This window comes from Aythya marila (assembly GCF_965140915.1).
Source record: "Aythya marila genome assembly, chromosome: 2".
In the NCBI taxonomy this organism is placed as follows: domain Eukaryota; kingdom Metazoa; phylum Chordata; class Aves; order Anseriformes; family Anatidae; genus Aythya; species Aythya marila.
In genome coordinates this window covers 131862918-131886702 of record NC_139043.1, presented here as the reverse complement: position 1 = coordinate 131886702, position 23785 = coordinate 131862918, and the positions used below count along the sequence as shown (strand labels likewise).

Sequence of the window (23785 nt, the reverse complement as noted above, 5' to 3'; positions counted from 1 at the left end):
TAACATCTACAAACAAGTGATGCACAACGCAATTGCTCACCACCCACTGACCAATGCCCAGCCTAACCCCGAGCAGTCCGGCCCCCTTCCCCGTCTAGCCACCCCTATATATTGTTTAGCATGACGTCAGATGGCATGGAATACCCCTTTGGCTAGTTTGGGTCACCTGTCCTGGGTCTGTCCCCTTCCAGCTCTTGCTGCACCCCCAGCCTGCCCGTTGGCAGGACAGAGCAAGAAGCTGAGACGTCCTTGGCTTGGTGTAAGCACTGCTCTGCAACAATTAAAACATCGGGGTGTTATCAGCACTCTTCTCATCCTAAGCCAAAACATAGCATTCTACCAGCTACTAGGAAGAAAATTAACTCTGTCCTAACTGAAACCAGGACAATATAACACGCCCTAATAGTCTTATTTACATGTGAAATGGCTAGGGTTTGGTGGTAAGATTTGATAATTTGCTTTCCATTCAGAAATGTCTGAAGGTGGTTGGGCAGGAGAACAGCCTGGTGTGTAGGGGTGGCAGGGCAGTGAGAAGTGCACTAACCCTCCGTCCAACCTCCCTCCCTCCCTTGCCTACTTGATTAAGGAAATCTATAGGTGTTTCTTGATTGTTAGCATTGTGAAAACAAGGGCTTTAACCTTGTGAGATCAAATGATTTAAATGGGAAGTTGTCTTTTCTAAGGAAATGAAGGGAGGGAGATGTAAAGATAAGGGCGTTTCTTGGCTGTACTTGGTTTCCATATAAGAAAGAAATAGCAACATCTGCAATGCCCACAACCGAACACACGCAATTCTCTGTGTCTACTGCTGCAGGATAGTTTGGGTACTGCTTGCGTTCCAGTTACACAGAGCAATGCAGAGTTCAGTTCAAGTGCAAAGCCCACCTACAAGTAGACTAAGCAGTTGGATGTTCATCCCATGCAGAGATTAATAGTCACGCTTGTAAAGTAAAAATTTCTCTAGGGTGACTCTGCTGTATAAACAAAAGATTTTATTGCGTGCAAATAATAAATATGTAATTTATTAATATGTTGGCCTGCTTCTGCCTCATCCCCTCACTTTTATGGCAGGTGAAATAAAGAAGCACATCCTGGTGATGATGCCTTTTAATTGTTCTCTGTAATTTTGAAGAGAACAACAAACTATGATTGCTTGTCTGAGACACATCTTTTAAAAAAATAATTGCCCACTATCATCAAACACTATCTACTTAAAATCATCATATGCCATTGGATGTATGTATTATTTCACAACTGTATTTCATTTAAAACTGTTTTTGTCCTTAAAATAACTTATTAAATCTGTAATTTACTTAATTGCAAATATAGAAAGAGAAGAACAAATCTAATGCCTTTTCCATCTTCTTCTTGGTAAATCTGATATTTAGTGTCCCTTGATAACAAATGAACTTTTTTGTGTGTGTGTGTGTCAAGTGATCTTAGCCAATATAAATTTGCTTCAGTCAGTGAAAGGAGGGGTTATGGAAATGCTGTTCCCAACTTCACTAATAAGCCTAGTCCCTAGAGAAGCCCTTCTCAGAAAGAAGCGTTCAGGTAATGGCTTGTATGAATAGTGTTAAATGTAATGTAAAGAAAGGCTCATAAATATGACATTTGAAATGTCGATCACATCTGCAGCTTCGGGAAAAACACTTGTGAGGAAACCCCTAGATCAAAAACAGTGGCAGTCATCTCTACTAAAGCTATAATGTAAAAAGATCCAGGCCATGATGCTTGTAAGAATGGTTCATCGGTTAAAAAAATAATAATAATAAAAAAATAAAAATGAAAGGCAAATGTGTTTTTGTAATTTCACAAACTGAAACTCAAGACTTTCACTAAAACTTTATAGATTTACAGTCCAAGAAAGATAGCCATAACAAAACCAGGAAAAGATAAAATGAAGATAAGACGTAATCAGATGCCTATTTTATTATTTTGTTTGGTTGGAAACAACAAAGTCTTTTTGTTTAAAAAGTTATAAGGCACAGCCTTTGTAGTCTGACATACTGCTCATCTCCGTAGTGCTATGGATAGAATTTAACTCATTGGAGTCAGTTCATTTCAATTTTAACATGCCACATTTCAATTATTTGGCTTTAAAAACTACTCCCTTAGACTTGTGGACATGTAACTTGGATCGCTTCAGTGATGTAGTATTCATATTAATCGTAAATATCGATAAGAAGTGCTTTTATGCCTGACATGTCAGGCACTTACCCGACACGTCAGATACTTAACCTTAGAGTCTATGGAAATTTAATGATTATCTTTCTTCAAATCTGGTAGCAATCTAGTTAACTAAATGAAAACTCCAAACATTTAGAAGTATAATAAAATTGAAGCAGTGTCTGTGGGTTTTGAGACATTTCTGTTTAGGGATTTATGTTTTAGTTTTGAAGTGAAAAAGAAGGGATTGAAAAATTTCTCCAATATTTTAATTACAGTGCCACAACATGTAAATATTGCTTTTTGCTAAATGGATTCTAAATGTCAGTGATTCCCTCCTTGTATTTTTTTTTTAAATGAGGTAATCCACCCTTTAAATCAATCTTGTCATCTCCACTAGTAAGAGGAGAAAAAACGGGGGCCATATGGCTACCATATCCATGCCTTTGTTTCTTTTTCTTTATGATTAAAATAACATCAATGAAGTGATATGTTCTCACTATAAACAATATGTCATGGTCTTCATCAATAGCTGTTGCTGAAGTACATACTTTCTAAGCTGAAATTTAGCATAGGTAGGTTGGATCGAAAGGAAAATGAAGAAAATTCTGGTCATTTTGAATCATTGGCCTTCTTTTTTTTCAGCAAGAAGTTTTTGTGCTGCTTTTAATTTGACATCCCTGTAAATCATTCTGAGCTTGACAGTTCCCAGTATCTGATGAGTACTTTCCTGTTGATATTTTTAATTAAGAAATCAAATGAAATATTTGATAATCAGTTTTAATGCAATGTAATCCAATACATGCATTAGCCAGTTACAACAGGTTACAAGATTCCATTATTTTCTGAGAGTGCGTTGAAGGTAAGATAGGCCCATTCATTTTAGTCTGAATAATACATGTTTATTAAAGTCTAAAAATGACTCAGACTTTATATATATTCACTTGATGAACTGTGATGGTCTATGAAGTAAATAATACATCATCTGACTCCTCCATTTCTGCTGAAGAATTTCAGTACTACATATTGCAACAGGACTGAAACACTTTCATCCTAATAGTGAATAATTACACATATCAGACAATGTATACTGAAATACACACAGTAGGATAAATTAAAGATGAGGGTTCTTCAACATCATGGGTTATAAACAAGATCTATAACCTTACTGAGTGCAGCTGTGGCTCTAGATAAGTGGTGTAGGCACACATCAGAAGGTTTGCAGCAATGCTGATATTTTCTATCTGTTGAATTTATCTGAATGGAAATCTTACAAAATAGAGTTTGAAATCTCCAACTCGAGAGTGCCAATGCCTGCAGGATTTGCCCCAGGAAGTACATGAACTCAGAAGTATATGAATTTGTTAAAAACACATAGGTTAGATACTTCTTAATACATTTTTAAATGTTAACCCTTTCAGAGTTTGTTTATATTTTATCAAAGGTTGTTTACCCAAGTACTTTCGGCATTAGTCAGGGCACTCCTGCTGATATTTTTCTGTTTGTGCTGCGATTATAAAATCTTTCCTTTGCCATTTGCGGATAATCAACATTGCTGTGATACACGTGATATTCTCAACATGAGCTAACAGGAATGCTGTGAATATCACAATAACATTTATAACTTGTAATTCTAGAATGTAAAGCTCCAGTAATACTGGTCACTGATGATTTTAAATATTGCTCTTAATATGTTAGCTGCATGGGATGTTTGGGCTAGATTGTTGCGTAGTGAATTGGATGCTGTTGGGTAGGGCTACACCTGCAGAAACAGCATGCATTTGTATTCTTAGTATTCAGTTCTGACTTCCTTGGGACAATGGTAACTTTTATCCATTCCTTATACCCCTCTTGTCACTGTTGTGCTCTGCAAAAGAACTCACAGGTGGCACAGAAAAGGAAAAAATCTATTGCTGCTAGTTAGTGGAAATTGGATCTTGGGTGAGGATGAAGGACAAGATGGTCCAGTAACACAGTACCTGTGTGGTTTTCCTTTTCTTATTCTTTTTAAATGAGGCCACAACTAAATTTTTAACACAATTTCATGTATGTTCAAGGAGTGTTATATAAAGTAGCCACACGAATTAGGGGGCAAAGAAGGAATGATATACAAAGAAATACTTGAAACTTATGTCCCCCAACAAAGTCAGCAAAGTAGTCTCATTCAGTATTATATTTCTTCAGATTTGTATCCCTATCATCCATTAGCTGGATTAGTACACTTCTGTGACTCTTATAAACAAGGCAGTGAATATTTATCAATTGCTCTGAGGAGTTTTTTCATTGTTGCCTGTGTACTACCAGTAGTGTTATATTTATTATAGGGTAGAATAATGTAAAACTTGCATATGTAAAGCATATATATTTGTATAAAAGCATACATTTATCATATATGAAACAATCTATTGGTTTTGGCCTGGCTACATGCAGCTTTAAGTATGCTTGAGCCCTAGTGTTCACAATGGCATGTAGGGCAATGTTGTTTCTACCAGTTTTTTCATAGAGACAATAAATTCTAAAAGATCCTCAAATGATTACCTGTTTATTCCCATTACTTACTATTTTGTAACTATAAGCTTCGATGTCATTATCCAGTGATGAAAACTTCTATTACTTTATATTTTCAATCCATCTTCTGTTCCTTCTTTCCAAATATGGATTGGGGTTTTTGGACACGTCTTTTCCTTTTAAGTAATTTTATTCTGTTCTCTTATGTTTGGTTCTTACCATGTGAGAGTTCATCTCCTTTATTTGGTTCTAGCTTTTCATCTCGGTTTCACTTTCCAGATTCATGTCTATTTCTGCTCTTAAAACTTCACATTTTTTATTTCGCTACTTGTAGTATTTATTCTTTTATCTTAAAACCATGAAAAATAGGTAATGTAAAAGGTTTCTACTTTCTGAACTTCAGAAGCATGATCAGTCAACTGACTGTTGATGACTCATATCCTCAAATGCATTCTTGGAATGAATACACCAGGGCCTTTATGAAACCTGGCACCATACTGTGACCTTAGGATTTTTTGGGAGTAAATGTTTTCTTCCTTATATAAAAATAAATAATAAAAAAAAATAATCCAGAATATACTAAAAATACTATTATTCTTCTATATATCTTACAAAATAATATAATGTCATTGTCTAGTATTCAATAATATGAGAATTATTAGAATATGAGGGATTAAACAGAGACCAATTTTTTATCTTTTCTTCATACTTATATGCGAGTTCAGCAGCTTTCTTCCTGAAAGTTATATTAAAACAAAAATTTCCAAAAACATTTTAGATTTAAAACTCTCTTTTATTTTTACTTCATTGAAGCTTTTTGTAGGCAGGTACTGGTTATCCTCATGTATATGTGCTTTTTATGTTCCTTTTTTGGGCTTTTTCACATGGTCAAGTAGGAGCCAGACTGATAATCTACAAGTGCTCTCAAACCATGCCTTGCTGTGAATTTCAAATAAATTCATTATCGTCCATTGTGTTTAGTTTATTCTGTGTAATAACTTTAGAGCATTTTAACCATTAACAATTTTTTAAGTTCTGTCTGATACGTAAAATCTTTTCTGTATGAGCTGCCTTGTTGCTCCAGGTCATTCCTAATTTTGTTTGATATCATTCTGTTTCCTTCTAGGCAGGGTTTTATTTGACTTCTGGGTACTGCACTCAGTCAGTTAAAACAACGTATTCATCCTCATTGTGGCTTTTTTCAGCTGGCTTTTTTGTTCACTGTATCAGGGACTTTGCTTGACTGTGTTAATTTTGTTTGGAAGCTAGACTTCCAAGCCTGTTGAGATTTTTTGTGTTTTAGTTTTACTGATCAAGTTCTGTGATTCTTCATATGAAGCACAGCCTAGCTTAAAAATGAAAAATGTATATCTTCTGTTCATGTCCTGTAGTTTAGCCCCCAAAAGAAGATTGTTTTCATGGACTCATCACCACTGACTAAACAATAGCCATGTTAATAATATTTTTCTTGTTTGGAAAATATGTTTTTTATTATCTTTGTAAGTGCTTCTTGTCTTTTCTTGTGTGCCAGTCCAAACTATGGGAAAATCTCTCACAAGCTCTTGATTTAATTCTTCTTGCAGAGGATCTTATTCCTCATGTAAATAATTTGTGGTTGGAATAAGAGCTTGATTGATGTTTATGTTTTGGAAATTTTAACAATTAGCTGGCAATCTGGTCATTTATGTCATTGAATTCCATTTTTGGAAAGTCATGTGTACCAAAAAATCAGATCCACATCTCTTTATTTTTAATACTGAGTACCATGGTAGAGGGCTTAGATCAGGGCTATGATTCCCTTGCAGTGGAGAGTACTTTAAATTGCAGAAAAGAAATTAAACCCAAAATACAAGACATGAATGCAACAAAACCGTTGCTTTGCCACATTTGGAGTCTGTCTGTGTCTTGCAGTTATTGCAGGAAAAGCAAATAAGAATCCTTTTATTTTTCGCCTTTAGTCTTTCTGAGCTCTCAAGCAGAATTTTCTGCTGCCTCCTCTGTCCCTGGCTGAACTGGAACTGTTCCCATAGGTCCTAAAACCTACAAAGGATGGGAGAAGTGTACATAATAATATTTGTAGTTCCAGAATCATATAAGTCAACTGATACTGAGAATTTTCACATTTTCAACATCAGGGCTGAAGCCCTCTATCACGTCAATTAAACCAATGTAAATAGTTAGCTGTTCTTGCACAAAACTTTATATACATACACCCATCGTTTTGTGCTTGAGAGGTGTGAAATTCTGCCTATAAAAATCCATTTTTAGTGATAAACAGAAGAGCTGGGGAAATCCGCTCAGCTGCCTGTCATATGGGAAGATTCAATCTGCCCAGTTGGTGTCTGCAGATTCATGTGCTAGAAATTGTGTCTGTGGAGCAGCGGGCAGGGGTTGGGATTCCCTGCTGCCTGCACAGCTGAAACTGCCCCTGTCATTTCCCCTTTGTTAGCCAGATGCCGTATTAAGCCTCCTCTTTTAATTTTTTAATTTTCTGTATCATACTCTATATAAACAGTACTGAACGCATATCCATAGTGGTATAAAAAACACTGCAAAGCCTAATGATTCAGCCTTTACCATCAGAAAGGATACTTTTCCACCAAGTAATCTAATAATAAATTTAATATACAAAAATGAATATAATTAGTAAAAATTAAAAGAATCTTTTAAATGCTTTTATTCTGATTCAAAATCAGGCATCAAAGAAGATGTTGGATTTCGATCAAAATATCTAAAAAAGATGCAAAACCTTTCTAATGTAATTAAGTTATTTTGACAATTGAATTCTATCACATAGGCAGTAGTGAATCTATCTGCATTTTTAAAAACATTTCTCTTATCTTACTTTGAAATACAGTTGATCAGGTTTTAAATTATATTTGTATTTGAAAAGAGCATCTTTTCATCTGCTGAGAATCTGTATGCTGAATTTCAGGCCAAAGTGAGTTTTTTTCCTGCTTTGTCTGATCTTGTGGCTTTGAAGTCGGCATGGACGGGATCTTGCTGATTTCAGAGTTCTTAGGCTCATGCCCAGAGGTTAAACCCTTGGAAAAAAAGGAGAGGAGGGGGCAAGAGCTGTCAAAATGTGATTGAAATATATGGGTGAGTTATGAGCTCCAGCTCCCGTGAGGTTGCTGGGTGTGTGTATGTAGGCGCTTAACCTAAAGTTAAAGGTTCTGTTTTCCAAAGTTGTGTGGCTACAGTTACCAACACAGGCTCAGATATAGCAAAGCATATCTTTGAACATATAGAAACACCCCTTTCTTTTTCTGTGGACAGTTTATTTGATCGCTGGATTGACGTCTCGGCTTTTATCTCTGCTCGTCAGTAGCCAGACAGACCAGAAGTGCCAAATGCGGGCTGCTGTCCTCTTTCTTCTTTCTTTTCATAAACATAATTACAAAGGATGAAGCATGTCACTCCCTCAGTCAGTCTCACAAAGCCAGCTTTAAAAGCATGGAAACTGTCATATAGAGTTGACTTGAAACACTGTAAAATAAAAATAAAGCGAATGAGTCTCAGCTTGGCTTAAGATGACATGTCTGAGCCCTCAATGTCAATCTGGTCTATGTGAAATTCCTGAGTGACTGACTGCCACAGTGCCCTTCTTATTTCACGTAAAGAAAAACTTTATGTGATTTTTGCCTGAGCAATAAGTAAAGGGAAAAGGTATTTCTCTGAGCCCTGTTCGACAAACGTTGCTTACCATGCTCTTTCTTTTTCCCTCTGCTTCCCCCACCCCGCAGAATCGCATCGGGAATTCCTTCACAGGCCTGCATCTGGATACGTGCCAGAGGAGATCTGGAAGAAAGCTGGTAAGAACTGTTTAAAAACACGAGCTTAGTATTCTGGCAGCTGTGTGCAGTTGTTAACGCACTGATGTGAGGAATAAAAAAAAGAAAGGGTTTACTAGTAACAAGAAGAAATTGTATTTAATAATCTTAAACTGGAACTGATCAGAACATGAAATAATCTTTATAATGGAAGCATCTGCTGCTATAGTTAAGGGGCTATCGGTGCTTCCATTACAGACCCCTTTTTTCAAGGGTTATAATGGTTTCAGGCTGAAACTTGATATGCTAAGGTTTCAATCTGTTAGCAATTAAAAAAAATGCTTTTGTGGATTTTTTTTTTAATCTTCAGTGTTCTTACCTAGCTAAGGTAAGAATTCCTGAAACGGGGGGGGGGGGAGAAAAAGTGTACCTGTTAAGGAAAAAACCTTTAGATATGCAGTGTAGCCATTCTTAATTTCAAAAAACAATTGTGATCATCAGCCCCAAGTGAAGTCTGGGTTCATAAACGTGGTAAGCGTTCAAATGAGCAAAGAAGGTTGTGTGTCAGCTGGTCCTGGTGGTTGCGTGGACATTCATGGTCCCCGAGGTTGAAAAGCACCATGGGCAGGTGTTGTGGTTGTGCTGAGTTTTCTTCAATACTTTGAAACTGCCTGAGCAGAGGAGTTTCCTGCTGAGGATCCTCTTATGGTGCTGCAGCCAAACATTTGCACTTTCACCATTGATATTAGAGCTTCCTTGTTTTCAGAGGGGTCAGGAGTTGGCTCTTGAACTAGAACTAGTAGTTGAGCTTCTACTCGCACATGTCCCAACACACATGCACTCATTGACAAAGAGAGCTTCTGAACACCTTTACAGCCATGTACTGCAGCTGCCTGAGCAGGATTAATGATTAAATGGCAAATATACAGCATTTTTGATACTCTCAAATGTCCTGTAACTGGTGGATGTATTGTAGACTAGATGCAGAACACACAAATGGCATAATGTTGTATCAGACAAGAAGTTGTGTTGTTTGTGTAGCATGGGTTTATCATTTACAGTCAACATTTTTCAATGTGGAAATTAGTATTTTTGGATCTGCTGTAGTTTCTATGAAAAATAATGAAATTATTACAACTTTTTCATTTGTCCAAGAATCATGTATCCTTTGTAACTCAATTCTGTTGTATGCCCAAAGTATTTTTCAGAGTTTGTTTTGCCATATTTATGTTAACATCTTAAATGAAAAAAAAAAAAAAAAAAAAAAGTGCAGTCCCAGGAAACCTTACAGAGAAACATTATGCATGGGAATTTCAGGAATTTGAAGTATCTTGAAGTATATGGATCTTGCAGTATCCAGGTTTTGATGTTATTTGGCATATCAGGCCGTTTCTGACTCCAACAGAAGAAAAAAAAATAATCTTCATAAGCTAGCATACAAGTTAAATGAAGCTTTTGGCCTGAATTATAAAACTGGATGTGCATCCGCATCATGTTTATCCAAATATGGTAGTATAAAGGAAATGAGACATGTCATATAGTGAACAATTATGTCATCAGTTATTCTGAAACATTTTTTTTTGTTTGGACCCTTTTCTGGACTCTATTTTCATGCTGATGTGGCTTTCAGTCAGATTCCCTTTATTAAGGGTGTCTGTGAACTGGAGAAGAAAAAAATCTGACCTGCTACAGGATGCTACCCATATCTGTTACTAACAGTAGTAAAATATCAAAAGACATAATGCTTTTAATAAATCATTGGCCTTCATTTTCAAGTGTGCACTGAAGCTGGAGATCTCCCCAGTTTCATAAGCAGTTCAAGGCAGTAAAAGTGCAATTCAGTGCCTGTAAGAACAGGCCTCTAATGCCATTTGAGATGCTATGTAGTTTCCTGGCTGGGCTGCAACTGCCAGTCTAGAAGGCTGCAAATCTCTCACAAGTCATTTCTGCTAGCTCAGTGTGGATATCTTGGTGTCTCAAATGGCCATAAAGACCAATGTGTAGACAGCAGAATTAAGTGTAAAAAGCCTGATTGAGAAGCTGAATCCATTGAACTGAAAGAACTTGGCACAAAAACAGTTAATAAGCAACCCCAAAATCATCTGAACCAGCAAATCATGTGTAAAAGGGATTCACTTTAAACTTTTGGAGATTGATAGACTCCAGTGAAATTCTTTAAGTATACCAAGTTGAGCACATGCTTTTGTGATTGTTGGAGCAAGCACGTAGCACTCATCGCCTTGTAAATTAAAGCCATGTGAACCCAATTAAGTTTCATACGTCAATGGAAAAGAAAGTCATCAGTGTCCTTATTAATGACATTAAATAATAGTTATGCAGATGAGGAATCCAAGCCACATTCTCAGTGTCCTCAGTAGTCAAGAGTAAGGCAGGCATGTAAAGAGGGCTAGTCGGATCAGAGTTTGGATGACTTGCTTCATGGAAATACTTATTCCTCTTAATTAAATATTGAGGTGATCCCAGGCCCTTTATGGGTTGCTGACTTCGCTTCTTTCAGTTTAATGGGGAGACTATCTTCCAGACATTCCCTGTCACATGGCAGTCCAGATGGAAGTGCTGGAATAACCAAAAAGGCATGGGAATACCATGGGAATAGCATACAAAGACAGTGAAACTTCTGCGTGTTCGCCAGGGTACTCCTGAGAAAGAAATTACACATTTTGCGATGTGAAGGTGAGATAACTCAAGTCACCAACTCCCAGTGGCCTTCTTTGATAGGGTCAGCCTGAGAGGGAGGTGATTCAAATGTCACGGTGACGGTGCCTCATCCTTGTCCATCACGTTTTCTTTTCTCATGGTGTGGACTGAGTGTGCCTATGATGTGAGGGAGGTGCCCAGGAGCTGCCATCATCATGTCAAGTGACATATGTCATCATGTCAGGTTACATACGGAAGTGAATGATGAGTTGTGGAAGTGAAGGAACATTTCAGCTGAATTCTGAAAAAAAAAAGACAAGGGATTTTAGAGCAAGAATGCTTAGCAGTAATTGGAAAATGGAGGTAACATCTTAGATATTTAGTTTAAAAACCTACTTTAAAAACCTATTGGTTCAAGTTTTCTTATATTTGAATCTAATCTAATCTAATCTGTTTTCTGGAAAAGGAGCAGCATTCTGTAGTGCTTGATAGCTCAAAATCGTCATGGCAAACAAAATCTACTTCACTATCAGTCATAACTTTTCCTCCACAAATATTACAGTTTTTATTCTTATCTGAAACTAAAATGCCTGTATTCTATGGCTAAGAAATTCCTGTAGGTACTGGAAAAATATCTTTTAAGGAGATGTGGGCAAAATCAATGATAGTAAAATTTGTCTATTTTTAATAAATTGGGTGACACGAGTTGGATGTCATGAGTCGCAATATTGAAATCATGTGACCAAAAAGCACTGTAGTTTAACTCTTTGCCTTCATTTTCAGTATATCACTGCACAAATTATCATTACACAAATTTTGCTGTTAAAGCTAATGGAAATACTGAAGTCCAGTCCATAGTTTATGCCAATTAAAATATAGAATCCCTTTTCCTTCAACATATGGGCTCATATGTACTTGTAGCACCTTCACACACTCAGAAGCTTTGCAAAAAAAACATGACATAGAATATAAGGTTCAATTTTTATATTTAGACTGAAAAGAAGTAGATTATTTAGGATTAAAAGCTATGCAAATAGAAGTCTCTGTAAAATGTTGGGGTGCTCTGCTTCCAGATTAAACTAATAGATCAAACTGTCATTTCTAACCACTGGAAACATTTCAGCATAAGATTAAGTTATGTGATATAATGAAAGTGCATCATACCATACAAAGATAACTTCTATTCCATAATAAATATCAGCAAGAATACAGATTTTCTCTAAGAAATCTACTTTGTTAATAACTGCAGTTCATAGATGCCAAACGTCTGTATTTAAGTTGCCTCATTTTTATGAAAAAGGTAATAAAATTGCATCTGTATGTTTGCCTGTGTATATTTCTTTTCTCACGATCAGTGAATGTTTGCAGTTGGTAATAAATATTCAAGCACCTTGCAAATGTCCTACCAATTCCCTTTGCTGATCTGTGTGTGCCTGTGGGACTAGAATAGGAATGCATAATTTAAATATAAATTGCCTGATTTGCATATACAATTAGTCTAGCTGCAGCTTTGATCGTAAGCAAAAATTATTGTCCTGTATTGCCACTTAGATAGAATTTTAATTCACCTTGAATATTGAAAGTAAATTAAGCCTTGGCTGTATGGTTGACGGGTATGATTTTTTCCTCTCCTGAGGCTTTCCCCTAAACAACATTTATGGTAGGGTAATATAAGGGCATATTTTCAGCCTCATAAAAATAAAGGCATAAGTTTTATCTCTTAATTCCCCCCATCCCCACCCCCAAAAACTTCAGTTGAAACATCTCTCACAGACATACGCACACGGAGCACACACAACAAATAATATAACTCTTCTTTCATTTTAATTAAGGCAATTTTAGTCAGTACATGGCTTAAAATGTATCTATTGCAATTGTACTTGGCTTAATAACTGAAAATGGAAACTTCATGTAGTGACTTAAAATAATAAATGCAGAGCTATGAGACATCAAAACTCAAGGCAGTTTCTGACTTAATATCTGTATGGAAGAGTTAGGTCTACATACATGTGCATACACAAATACATTTGATGGAGCCTCCGAACTCAAACCCTTAACACAGTTGTAATACTTAAATTTTAATCTACAGTAATTTTTTTTATTAGAAATCTATGTTTTTAATTAAACAGAACATTTAATTAAGGTGGTTTTTAAGTGGATGAAACAATTAAGTGCAAACACTTGAATGAAACATGTCATAATTAGTTTTAATAGAGTGTTAATTGGTACTGGGTTTGCCAAGTTAATAATTACTGCTTATTAAATTTTCAATTAATCATTGTCATTTTGCTTTGAATAAAGATGAAAATTAGATAAACTAATTCAGGGGGAGGATGGTTTCCTTATTAATTAGAGCAGTTAATTAAAAAAAAAAAAAAAAAAAGAAATTACTTGTTTTAGTTGTCAATTAAAAGACTGTTCATTAGTAAAATCTTTGCATTCTTCCTGCATCAAAACCTAAATAACTAATTTGTGACAATTCATGTTTTCTGGAATAAAAGATATGACATAAGTATATAGTGAAGAAACAGCTCATAGCGACTTAGTTATTTTACAAAAACATTAGCCTTTGTATATAATGAAGCACTGTGCCCTGGCTCAGTTTTAATTGTGCACCGGAGTCTTGTTGGCTTTGGTGTGCTCAAGGGCTCTGCAGCGTCAGGAAGTCAAGTCTTTGCCGTGTAAACAACAGTGTGCAGAGGAGATCAATAGGTCAAAGGAATGTTCATAAACAAATGTTAATTCTGGCTTGTAAAATTATATGTCCAGGAAAAGATATTAGACCAATGTTTTTTTTTTTTTTTTTTTTTTTTTTTTTTAATAAAACCTTGGGTGTTTCATATATTTAGTTTTTACATAGAGAAAAAAAAATAAAACAACCATAGTGACTGAATCCTATCTTAATTTCCAAAGCTTAAAGATACCATTCTGAAAAAGTCTGTAGTAAGTCTTAAGTAATAATTTTTGCTGAACATATTCATCAATCTGGTGTGCTGCAAAACCAATTTTCCAAGTAAAATCACCCCAAAATAATGCACCAGCAATCTGAAATGTCTGTACCTACTGAAGTACTAACTGTGAATCAAAATAGCAAGAATCAACACAAGTGTTAGAGATTTCTGAGAGCCTTGGTGATGGGGAAGTAAAGAAGCATCAGGGTGGTCTTGAAGAGTCTCGAGGAATCAGGTTCATCCTGGTCCTTCTTACCATGAAGACACAATACAGTAGCCTAGCTGATGCATTTCGTGCATTACTTTTGCATAGCCCTATGTCAAACATCCTGTGCTGATGAGGATTTCTTCCCTCCTTTGTAGAGGAAGCTGTCAATGAAGTTAAACGTCAGGCAATGGCTGAGTTGCAGAAGGCAGTATCAGAGGCCGAGCGGAAAGCTCACGACATGATCACTTCCGAGAGAGCTAAAATGGAGCGCACTGTTGCCGAAGCCAAGCGCCAGGCTGCAGAGGATGCACTAGCTGTTATCAATCAGCAGGAGGATTCAAGCGAGGTAAGTAAGGTCTCTGATGGACAAGCACCTCTCTATCCAAGTGCATTCACTAGCTAGTAGCGCCATGTTAGGTTGTTTTTGTCAGAGCTTGAACCTTCTTTGTCTCCTCTGATGAAAAATTAGTGATAGCTGCTGTTTGGGGGGGTGGAGAATTTGTATTGAGTCTTCTCAAGTATTTTAATGGCTTCATCTGAGTTCAAAAATATGTGAACCATTGCAATACTGGAGGAAAATAGGATCTGTACAATAACCTGTAACAGGAAACAGGATGACATGAGGCTGTCATCAACCTTAGCATCAACATTGTACCTGAGCTTGCTTAAATCTACATGGCACAGGCTATTCATGTGACATGAGGAGTTCAGTGCCTGCTATTAACTATTTGCACATTCTCACTGGATGTATATTACAGGCACATGCAGAGCTCCAAATTTTCTTGTGTACATGGTCATCTGAGCCGAAAATAGCTAAAGACTTGAGCTGCAGTGACACCTCCTAACTGATGTTCAGGATTACATATAATGTATGTTTCTCTTCTAATTTAGCATTTCAGTAGCTTTATTTTCAAGCTCTTCAAACTGCTGATACTGAGTTGATAACAAGAGTATATGGTAGAAAATATTTCATGTTCAGATCTAATTTGAACAAAAACAAAACAAACAAAGAAACAAAACAAAAAAAAAAAAACACAACACAACAGTCGTTTATGAGATTGTAGAGCAAAGTAGCTAAAAGCTTTTCTGGGGAATGCATTGGGTGTAGAAGCTATTAGTAAAAGTTCCTGTAGGACAGAAATGAATGTGGATTTACAAGTGTTTCCTTAATTTGAATGTGTTAATTTGACTGCAGGGTATATTTGAGAGTTGAGGAGTGGGCAAACAGTATTTGGAAGGAAGAAAAATAAACTGAAACAGCAACAGAGTGTAAAACAAGAATAAGCATGTTAAGCCCTGATTTACTTTCAAACCTGAGTGTGGGAGCCTTGAACTTCTGCGGTATAGGGGACACAGCAGCACCAACAGCAGGAAGCTGGGAGTGAAAGACCAGGGTGTGTTTTACCAGTGCTGCAGAATTTTGCATCCATTACAGACAAATAATAATGTCCTAGGTTAAAATTGCCTTTAAAGACAGACATGACACAAATTACACCAGGTATTTCTATATAATCTTTGTTTCTTAAGGCCACTGAAATGAAAGGACATTACTTTCATAGCCTATTTACTGTTCCTGTACTGAGATCTTGTCTATAGTAAAAATACTTTTTAATATAAGTTCTAAATTGCAGGCAATTGGAAAAATAACTGATAGCAGTACCTGTTGTGTGGTATTATGTATTAGTGTACATTACTGTCAAAGCACTTTTCCTGGATTGTATGGGTCACGTTGTAGAAGAGTGACTTAAGCTGAAAGATGCAGATTAGGTAGCTGAAGCATGCTGAGAAAACTGGCAAAAGTCATGAGCAGATAAGCCAGTGGCATGCTGCAGTATGCATCCATAATTTGTGGGAGCGTAAGATTTTAATTCATACCAGGCTTCTCTGGAGATGAAAGACCATTGTGGGATCACTGAATGCCCAAAGTTTCTCCTTAATGTGTAGCAGATGAATAACAAGGAGACAAAAGGAATTGATTTTCAGCATCTGAAAGTTTCTCAGGAAGAAAGGGACCAGGAGAAGTATATGTACCCTTTAAGTATTAACTGTTCCATTGCAGATTAAATGAGACATAAATTCAATTTATTGGCATTTTGTATCTGAGATATTCAAGGACATTTTTCGTACACTGTGTTCATAGAAAGGACATTTGTCTGACTTAGCATCATTAAAGAGCTATCATTTTATGTGTGTATATTTACAAGAGATTCCCATTATCAAAACCAAAATTCCAAAGGTAAATGCCTCAGAGGAAATTGCAAATTAAATCCATTTAGTGAACTGATGTAGTGTAGGCAGGATAGATGAAGGCCTTATGTGCCAGTGCATACAGCCCATTCTTCCACAAGTAAATTCATATCCAGACTCATTTGTGTGCTGTAATTCACTCCTGAGCAGTCATAGCTCTGGAAAAGGCTGTATGACAACAGACAACTTCATCTTTAGAAGAAGTGCTTATGAGGTTGTTCACTTCTTGGAACCAGAACTTTAAAAGAGGACAAATAATTCTTTTAATTTCATTCTAATGAAATATGACTCATAGGGTTACAGATGTTCTCAGAGCTGTTCATAGTCGAGGAAGATACAAGCCTTCTGAACCTAGACAAAACTACATACTTAGGACCTATTTAGTAGCCTAATCCTGCAGCTTTCACTCTGGTGGTCATAAATGGCACATCAGGGTGGCTTTTTTGAGAAGTAAAATGCAGGTTTTAATAGATGTCAGTGTTTACAGGTGCCTGGTTAATTCTGAAGGCAGATGAAAATGGTACTTTATAGCTAAATGTGTACAGTTTTTATTGGTACATCTTCAACTTCCAATTATGGCAAACTCCAACCAAGTAGGTAATGCTTCCCACAACTACCTGCCTGTTGACTTAGGCTGTCTTTATTTATTTATTTATTTATTTATTTATTTATTTATTTATTTATTTATAATAACACATGGAAAAATGGACCAGTCTTTTCCATCATCTTTGAGGACAGGAGATCAGTTTGTTAGTGTCTGAGAAGTGTCTCTTTGGAGAAGGGACCCTGTGTTTGTTGGGGCTGAGGAATAGAACTTTACGTTTACTAGAGTGTTCATTGTCTTTCAGTCCCTCTGTGAATATTCCTTTTCATTTGTCTGAGTTGTCTCCATAAACCTTTCTGTTTACAAAGCTGTTTACAACTTTCAGCTGTATTCTGTAAATATGTATTTCCAGGACTAGAATGGTTTCAAGTACGAGGGAACTCTAGTAGCAGCTCCTGAAGTCTTAGAAGCATAGAAGAAGGTAGAGCACCCCTGCTTATCCTTGGTGAGATAATACTCCAAGGCCTGCAAGAGAGCTTAGTATAGGCTGCTATACAACCTCTGTGCAGTTCCTGACAGCATATTTCTCCCACGGGTGTCATTTGTTCTTTTGGCTGTGGAAACTATGGATGGAGATGGGAATTTGGCACCACATTTCTAATGTTTCTGATATAAATTTCATCTGCTACAGCCACTCCCTGTCTGTTGGCAAGTTTTCTCTCTTCCAGCTCTTCATTTGTTATTTAGTAAAATGCAGCCTGGACCTAGCTGAGGTTTCTTGGAGCTGTTTTTGTCTGAGGACTTTGGGCCATGATTTCTATTGCAGTCTGCTCTGGAGCCCAGAACAATATCTGGGCCTAGGACTCTAGATTTTTGTAATTATTGTTTTTTTAAGATGACGTGTAGTGTCTTCTTCCAAGACCTTTCAGAGGTTTCACATATGTGTGTATATGTGTCTGTATATTTGGAACCAGAAAAAGTGACTTCCATGACTGAAAAAAACAAACAAACAAAAACACAAAACAAACAAACAAAAAAAAATTACAGTTGACATGTGGAGCTGACCAGAGCAATCTCACCAGATTTTACTGGCCTCAGTGTCTGTACATTTACTTTTTGAAGATTTCCACAGCTTCTCAGCATAAGCTCTTGCAACTGACTAGAGCATTTTCATTATTTTCTGTTATCACAATGAGAGATTGGTTAAGGACCAGTGAACAGAGCACACTGATGTTGGAAAGCAAAAGAACAAGAGAAGGCCTACCTGTCAGCATAACTGTTCCTGAACCACAAATTATTTCTTTACCAGTTTCTTACAGTTGCTTGACAAAAGATGACCCATTCATCAGTAGTTGACTTGGCTAAGTACAGAAACATGTGTGAGCAGCCTACTCTTTAATGACTGCTGTGCTTGCTTTGGCTGCAATGTACTGTTGTGCAAATCAATTTTAATAGTAAGGGTGAACAGCTTTGCAAAGAGACTGGCTGCCCAGATTGTAGGGGGAAGGGCAGGGGGAGAATTAAAACATCTGTCTTTCTGCTCTGGTATAAAATGCCACTGAAAAATCTGACAGTCAGTGTTCTTCCTCACTTTTAGTAGGGTGGGGGCTGGGGACAGCAAAGGAGCACAAATGTTTCGTTTCTCTCTACTTAAAGCAGATGCTGACATCTGCTCAGATAAAACAAGTATGTAACTGGTCCAACACTGCTTTTAAGAGACGTGTAATGTTAAGGCTTGTTTACATTGAAGCAGCTTATGTTGTATGTGAACATCACACTTACCTGACATTTTGAAGACAGCTGGGCTCAATCTCTGCTGACCAATCCATTGAGACCAGGACTGTGCCAGCAAACCTGACTCTGATCATCAGATGCTGTGATATAGGCAAGCCCTGTTTTCTGGGCTGACATTGAATTTATGCATGTCAGCTAATGTTTATTTTTTTTGTTTGTTTTTTTGTTTGTTTGTTTGTTTGTTTGTTTTGTTTGTTTTGTTTTTTGTTTTTTGTTTTTTCTTGTCTGGGCATCTTTTAGAAACCAGCAGTTCATTCTCTGCACTGGTAGGTGATACAGAGGCACCAGAGCCATGAGTTCTAGATTAATGAGTCTAGATGTGATGTGAACACTGGCACTGTCCCAGGCTGTCTAGCCAGCTTGCCATATCCCTTCAATATGATTCTCTACACTTGTGTCTTCAGGATGCAGCTTCTCCATGCTAGCTTGTATGAACACAGGTATACTGCACACAATAAACAGTAGCTTGGGTAAGCCTTGACTGTTTGGTGATAGGGCTAACTCTATTAGAAATATCTAAAGCCTTGAATGTCTTTGTAAGGAGTACTGCATTTAGAAGTACCATGGGAATTTCCAAAGAATGTGTTTCCCCTTCTAAAAGGTCTTTGATAGAATCAGTCCTCATTTATGCCACTGTAGTTTCAGTGATCTCTAGATTCTTTCTCTTCTGGTTAGCAGCGATTGAGTGTTGAATGCCATGGGCCTTGAAGAACCTGGAAAAATCCGTGCTTCTTTTCCTGGTAAACTGTGGAAAACCAGAATTTGTCAAAAATGACAAAGCAGTGTTTGATACTGCATTATGGCATTTCAGAGTTCATCATCTCTTAGACATGTCAAGGTCCTCAAGGTCCTTTTTATTTTTTCCCCTTTCTTTCTTTAAACCAGCTCTACTCTGAGTCTCAGACAGAGGTGTCAGAGAAAAGCAAATGCCCAACTGTGGTTAAATGTTTCAGAGATTAAAGTGATGGGATGGGCAAAATTATTGACAAATATGTGTCCTGGTACTGGAGACCACAGAAATGGAGAGCATTTGTTTTGAGAATTTTCATGATGGCAAACAGAAGTTTCAGAGTTCTGTTGTTTGAAGATGGAAGCTTAAGTGGATGAGTATTAAGAGTCTGACCTAAGATAAGGCTTTGACCTAAGACTGATGTTCCTTGTCAGTTGAAAGAAGAGGATGAAATATGATCGGTGGCATAGATTCGGAGTGAGATTCCCATCTGGTGTAATTTAGCCCAATTTCATTGAATTAATCCATTTTCAGGGTAGTGAAGTTAAATTGAATTATGTAGTCTGAGAATCTGGCCTTTTGTATAACCTCACTGTTTCACAGGGAAATCAATTCAGAGTTAAACTATAATCCAGTCCTCTTCATAGTTTTAGCTACATCTGGAACTCTATAAAACACAAGCTGGAAGTGCAGTATAGTAAGTCTCTCCCCAAAGACAGAGAAAATAGACAGGAGAGGCTTTGAGAGATCCACTACTCTTTTTCCCAATGCATGATCAGCTGTAGCTGTGTTGTAACTGTAATATCCCTGTTTTGTCTGTGTTTTAGTGATGAAGATTCCCCAGTGCCTGTAGGGAATTTGTTCTATCCTTAATTTTTTTTTCATAACATCTCTTTCCAATTTCTCCTACAGTTGTTTTATCTTATTGTTTTTCCTGTTTATTCATGTAGATATGGTCATTGCCTGTCTCACTGTAGTAGCCTCTGAGATGTTTGGACGCTACTATAACCTCTTAGGCTGCCATCTCTCCTTAGGTTTAACAATCTCAGTTCCTTCAGTCTCTTCTCATAGTTTGTGTTTGTCTGATCCCTGATTATTCTGTCTGCCTTTCTTGTGTCTTATTTGCCTTATTTTATTTGCTGTATTTGAAGTGCATCATCCCAGCATGGACAGTATTCCAGGCTGGGCTTTACCAGCACTGGGAGGTAGTCTTAACTCAGGTGTCAAGCTGCCCATAGTCCCCTTCATATGTCCTAGTATATGATGTTTGCCACCTTGTCACCAACATGACATTATGGTCTTCTGTTATCTGAGGTGCCATGTATGCAGTTCAGCCTCTGTGATCCATTTTGTCCTTGCTTCGGGCTCGTACAGATATACCTGCTTAGGCCTTATACCACCCTCTCAAACTTCCCAGGAGAGAAGATGCCTTGAGCACGGTCAATCCCATAGCGGGCTCAGCTCTGTCCACAATGTCTAGATCAATGGAGAACATGTGAACAGGGGTTTACCAAGTACAGCCCAGGCCATTAACCAGCATCTCGAGCTTGATTTTTCTTCAGTAGAATGTGGATTCTGAAGCTATCCTCCAGCAAGCAACATGAACAGAAAACATGCATTGCCAAGGCTTACAGTTCTTGATCCCTATTTCTATTGCTGTTTTTCACTGCTTATACATGGAAAGGAGCAGCCAGTGGTCACAGTGGTGAGGACTGTGTAGGACAGAGAGTTCTGTGTGTCAAATCCAGCTGCTATTGTACAAGCTTCTCATGGTACATGTGCTTGTTTATGCTAATTTACACCATAGTAATTCTTACACGCAATAATTTGTTGCATAAATGTGAGCTGTAAAACTTATTTTGAAATTCTTGCATTTTATGTGCATTTATTCCCACAATTACATTAAAGCCGTAATGACCTGTTAAATTATAAATAATATGTGCAGTGGACAAAATCACATACTAGACAATGTAGGACACATTAAGTAAATCATGTAAGGAGCCAGTTTAGAGCTTTGTCACTTCATTAAAATCTTGCACTTATTTATCACTTTTCATGTTCTGCACAGGCTGATAGTTAACTGATGAGTATTCAAATAAAAAAAAGCTGGACCTCTAACGTTAAAATTTAAATTTCTGTTTTCTGACATTAATACAGGCATTGTGGTAAGAAACTGAAATACTGTATGATGGCTCTGGGTCAGGTCTAGAAGTCAGTTCTGTCTGTGCAGATGTGCCTTCCCCACTAAGGGAAGCAAAATGAGGATGTTTCAGAAATTGGTCTGTATTAACTAAATATATTTCTGAATAGAAATAGTTTGCCATCCCCATAATAAACTAGAGCATGCACTTCACTGGTGCAGTAGGATCTCCATGAGGGAGGGATTCCTGCACCTGGGCAGTTCTGGTTGACTTCAGCATTTTTCCATGTGAGGAAAACTGCCTTTTCAGAAATGTCTGCATAGGGAGGCTTTGTACATGTGTATTTGTTTCCAGATTAGGGGATTAAAGGAAATATGGGTCAAGCCCAGGGATGGCAATTTAGCTGGAAACGAATAGCTAGAAGGTCAGTAAGTGTGGTGGTAGGTAGAAATCCTGTGCAAACACAGTTGGAGCAGAGTCACAGGGAGTTTACTGGATCACAGTGCAAGCATCAAGTTGGCAAAGTGAAGCTTTCAGAAGTGCGATGCAACCTTTGAGAAATATTAGTGCAGCAAAAGAAGGAGAATCCAGGAATATCCACAATTTGTTGCCTTTCTGGTCAGTAGAAGGAGACATTGCATCTCTTTGATAAGCTAATATTAGCTTGCCAGCTCTTTTTGGTCCATGTGTATATATGTCTGTATGTGTACACGTTCATGTATGGTGTTCTAAATTACCCACAGTTATTCTTCACTGTGGGGATACAAGGTCTTTCAAAGAAAAGGTGTTCAAGAATAGTGCAGCTACCCATTTCCAGACGTGGCAGTGTGGCTTTACCTCTACAGCACTGGACAGAGTTTAAGCAAAATGAACCTGAAACAATGAATAATGAATCAAAACCAGGTGATGCCAGACAAGGAGTCTGAATTCCCGACATTTAAGTACCAGAAACATCTGTTTCTGTGTGTTGGTAATTCCACCTTTTTTTTTCTTAATGTTTTTAAAGATGGGAACAATTTTATGATTTAAAAAAAAAAAAAAAAAAAAAGAAAAAAAAAAAAAAAAGAATCCCCAACACATGTATTTGTAATTACCTGGTTTAGTCTGTATGTTTAATCAGTATGAATTGAGAATGCCATGTACATTTGATTTCAATCTCAAAGAGCAATTGAAAACTGGACAGTTACTCTTCCCCCATGTGCTTGTATGTACCTATGCCAAAAAAAAAACCCTCTGACCAACCAACCAAGAAAGATCATAAAGGGGGAGGATGGAACTAAAACACGGATATTTTCTAAAGAAGCCACTTGACTCTGATTAAATGTCTAATTTCCTTAAAATATTGTTTTGGATTTAGGTCTTTGTTTGATTCTGAAATTGAGATTTTTTTTTAAATGTAGTTGAGGAATATCACTTAAAGATTGGCCGTTTTCCAGCATCCAGCTGGCATAGCTATAGAGTGTGTGAAAGTGAGTAGCATACATATTTTGAGTCACCATCCCTGGAGGTCTTTAAAAGATGTTTAGATGTAGAGCTTAGTGATATGGTTTAGTGGAGGACTGGTTAGTGTTAGGTCAGAGGTTGGACTAGGTGATCTTGGAGGTCTCTTCCAAACATGACAATTCTGTGATTCTGTGATATTCTGCGGTGGCTTCCCCATCCTGCCAAAGATTTAGGTTACAGCTTAACTATTCACTGCCAGAAGAGCCACTGAGTCCAGTGGCATTACTTAGATGATTAAAATCAAGGTTTTCCAGGGTTACCACGTCTTACCTTTGTGTTAGGTCGTTTGCTCACGTTCTTGCTTTGCACTATTGCCTCTCCATTTTTAGAGAAGCACTTTTGGGGACATGTGTTTTGTTATTTGGTTTAATACATCTGTTGGAGGAGCTATCTTAAGTTTTGCTGAGACTATGAGAACTGACTAGTAATTGGTGTGCTCTTAGTGACTAGACATGCGGGCATACCTGGGGTTTGCATTGCTAGCACTTGCAGGCAGCTGCTCGCACTCATGCCCAGTCTCGGAGGGGCAGAGTCCTTCAGGTGGCTGGAGGTGCTGTGG

The 23785-nt window shown here is 37.3% G+C and overlaps 1 protein-coding gene across 2 annotated transcripts in view; it reads left to right on the top strand.

The window, feature by feature from the left end:
- RUNX1T1 (RUNX1 partner transcriptional co-repressor 1) overlaps nt 1–23785 on the top strand; it is a 111367-nt gene that overhangs the window by 86684 nt on the left and 898 nt on the right. For both annotated transcript variants that reach the window (XM_082754058.1, XM_082754057.1), the window contains 2 exons: nt 8424–8492; nt 14423–14613. In XM_082754058.1, the coding sequence (XP_082610184.1) occupies nt 8424–8492; nt 14423–14613 (260 nt within the window). The remainder of the gene's footprint in view (nt 1–8423; nt 8493–14422; nt 14614–23785) is intronic.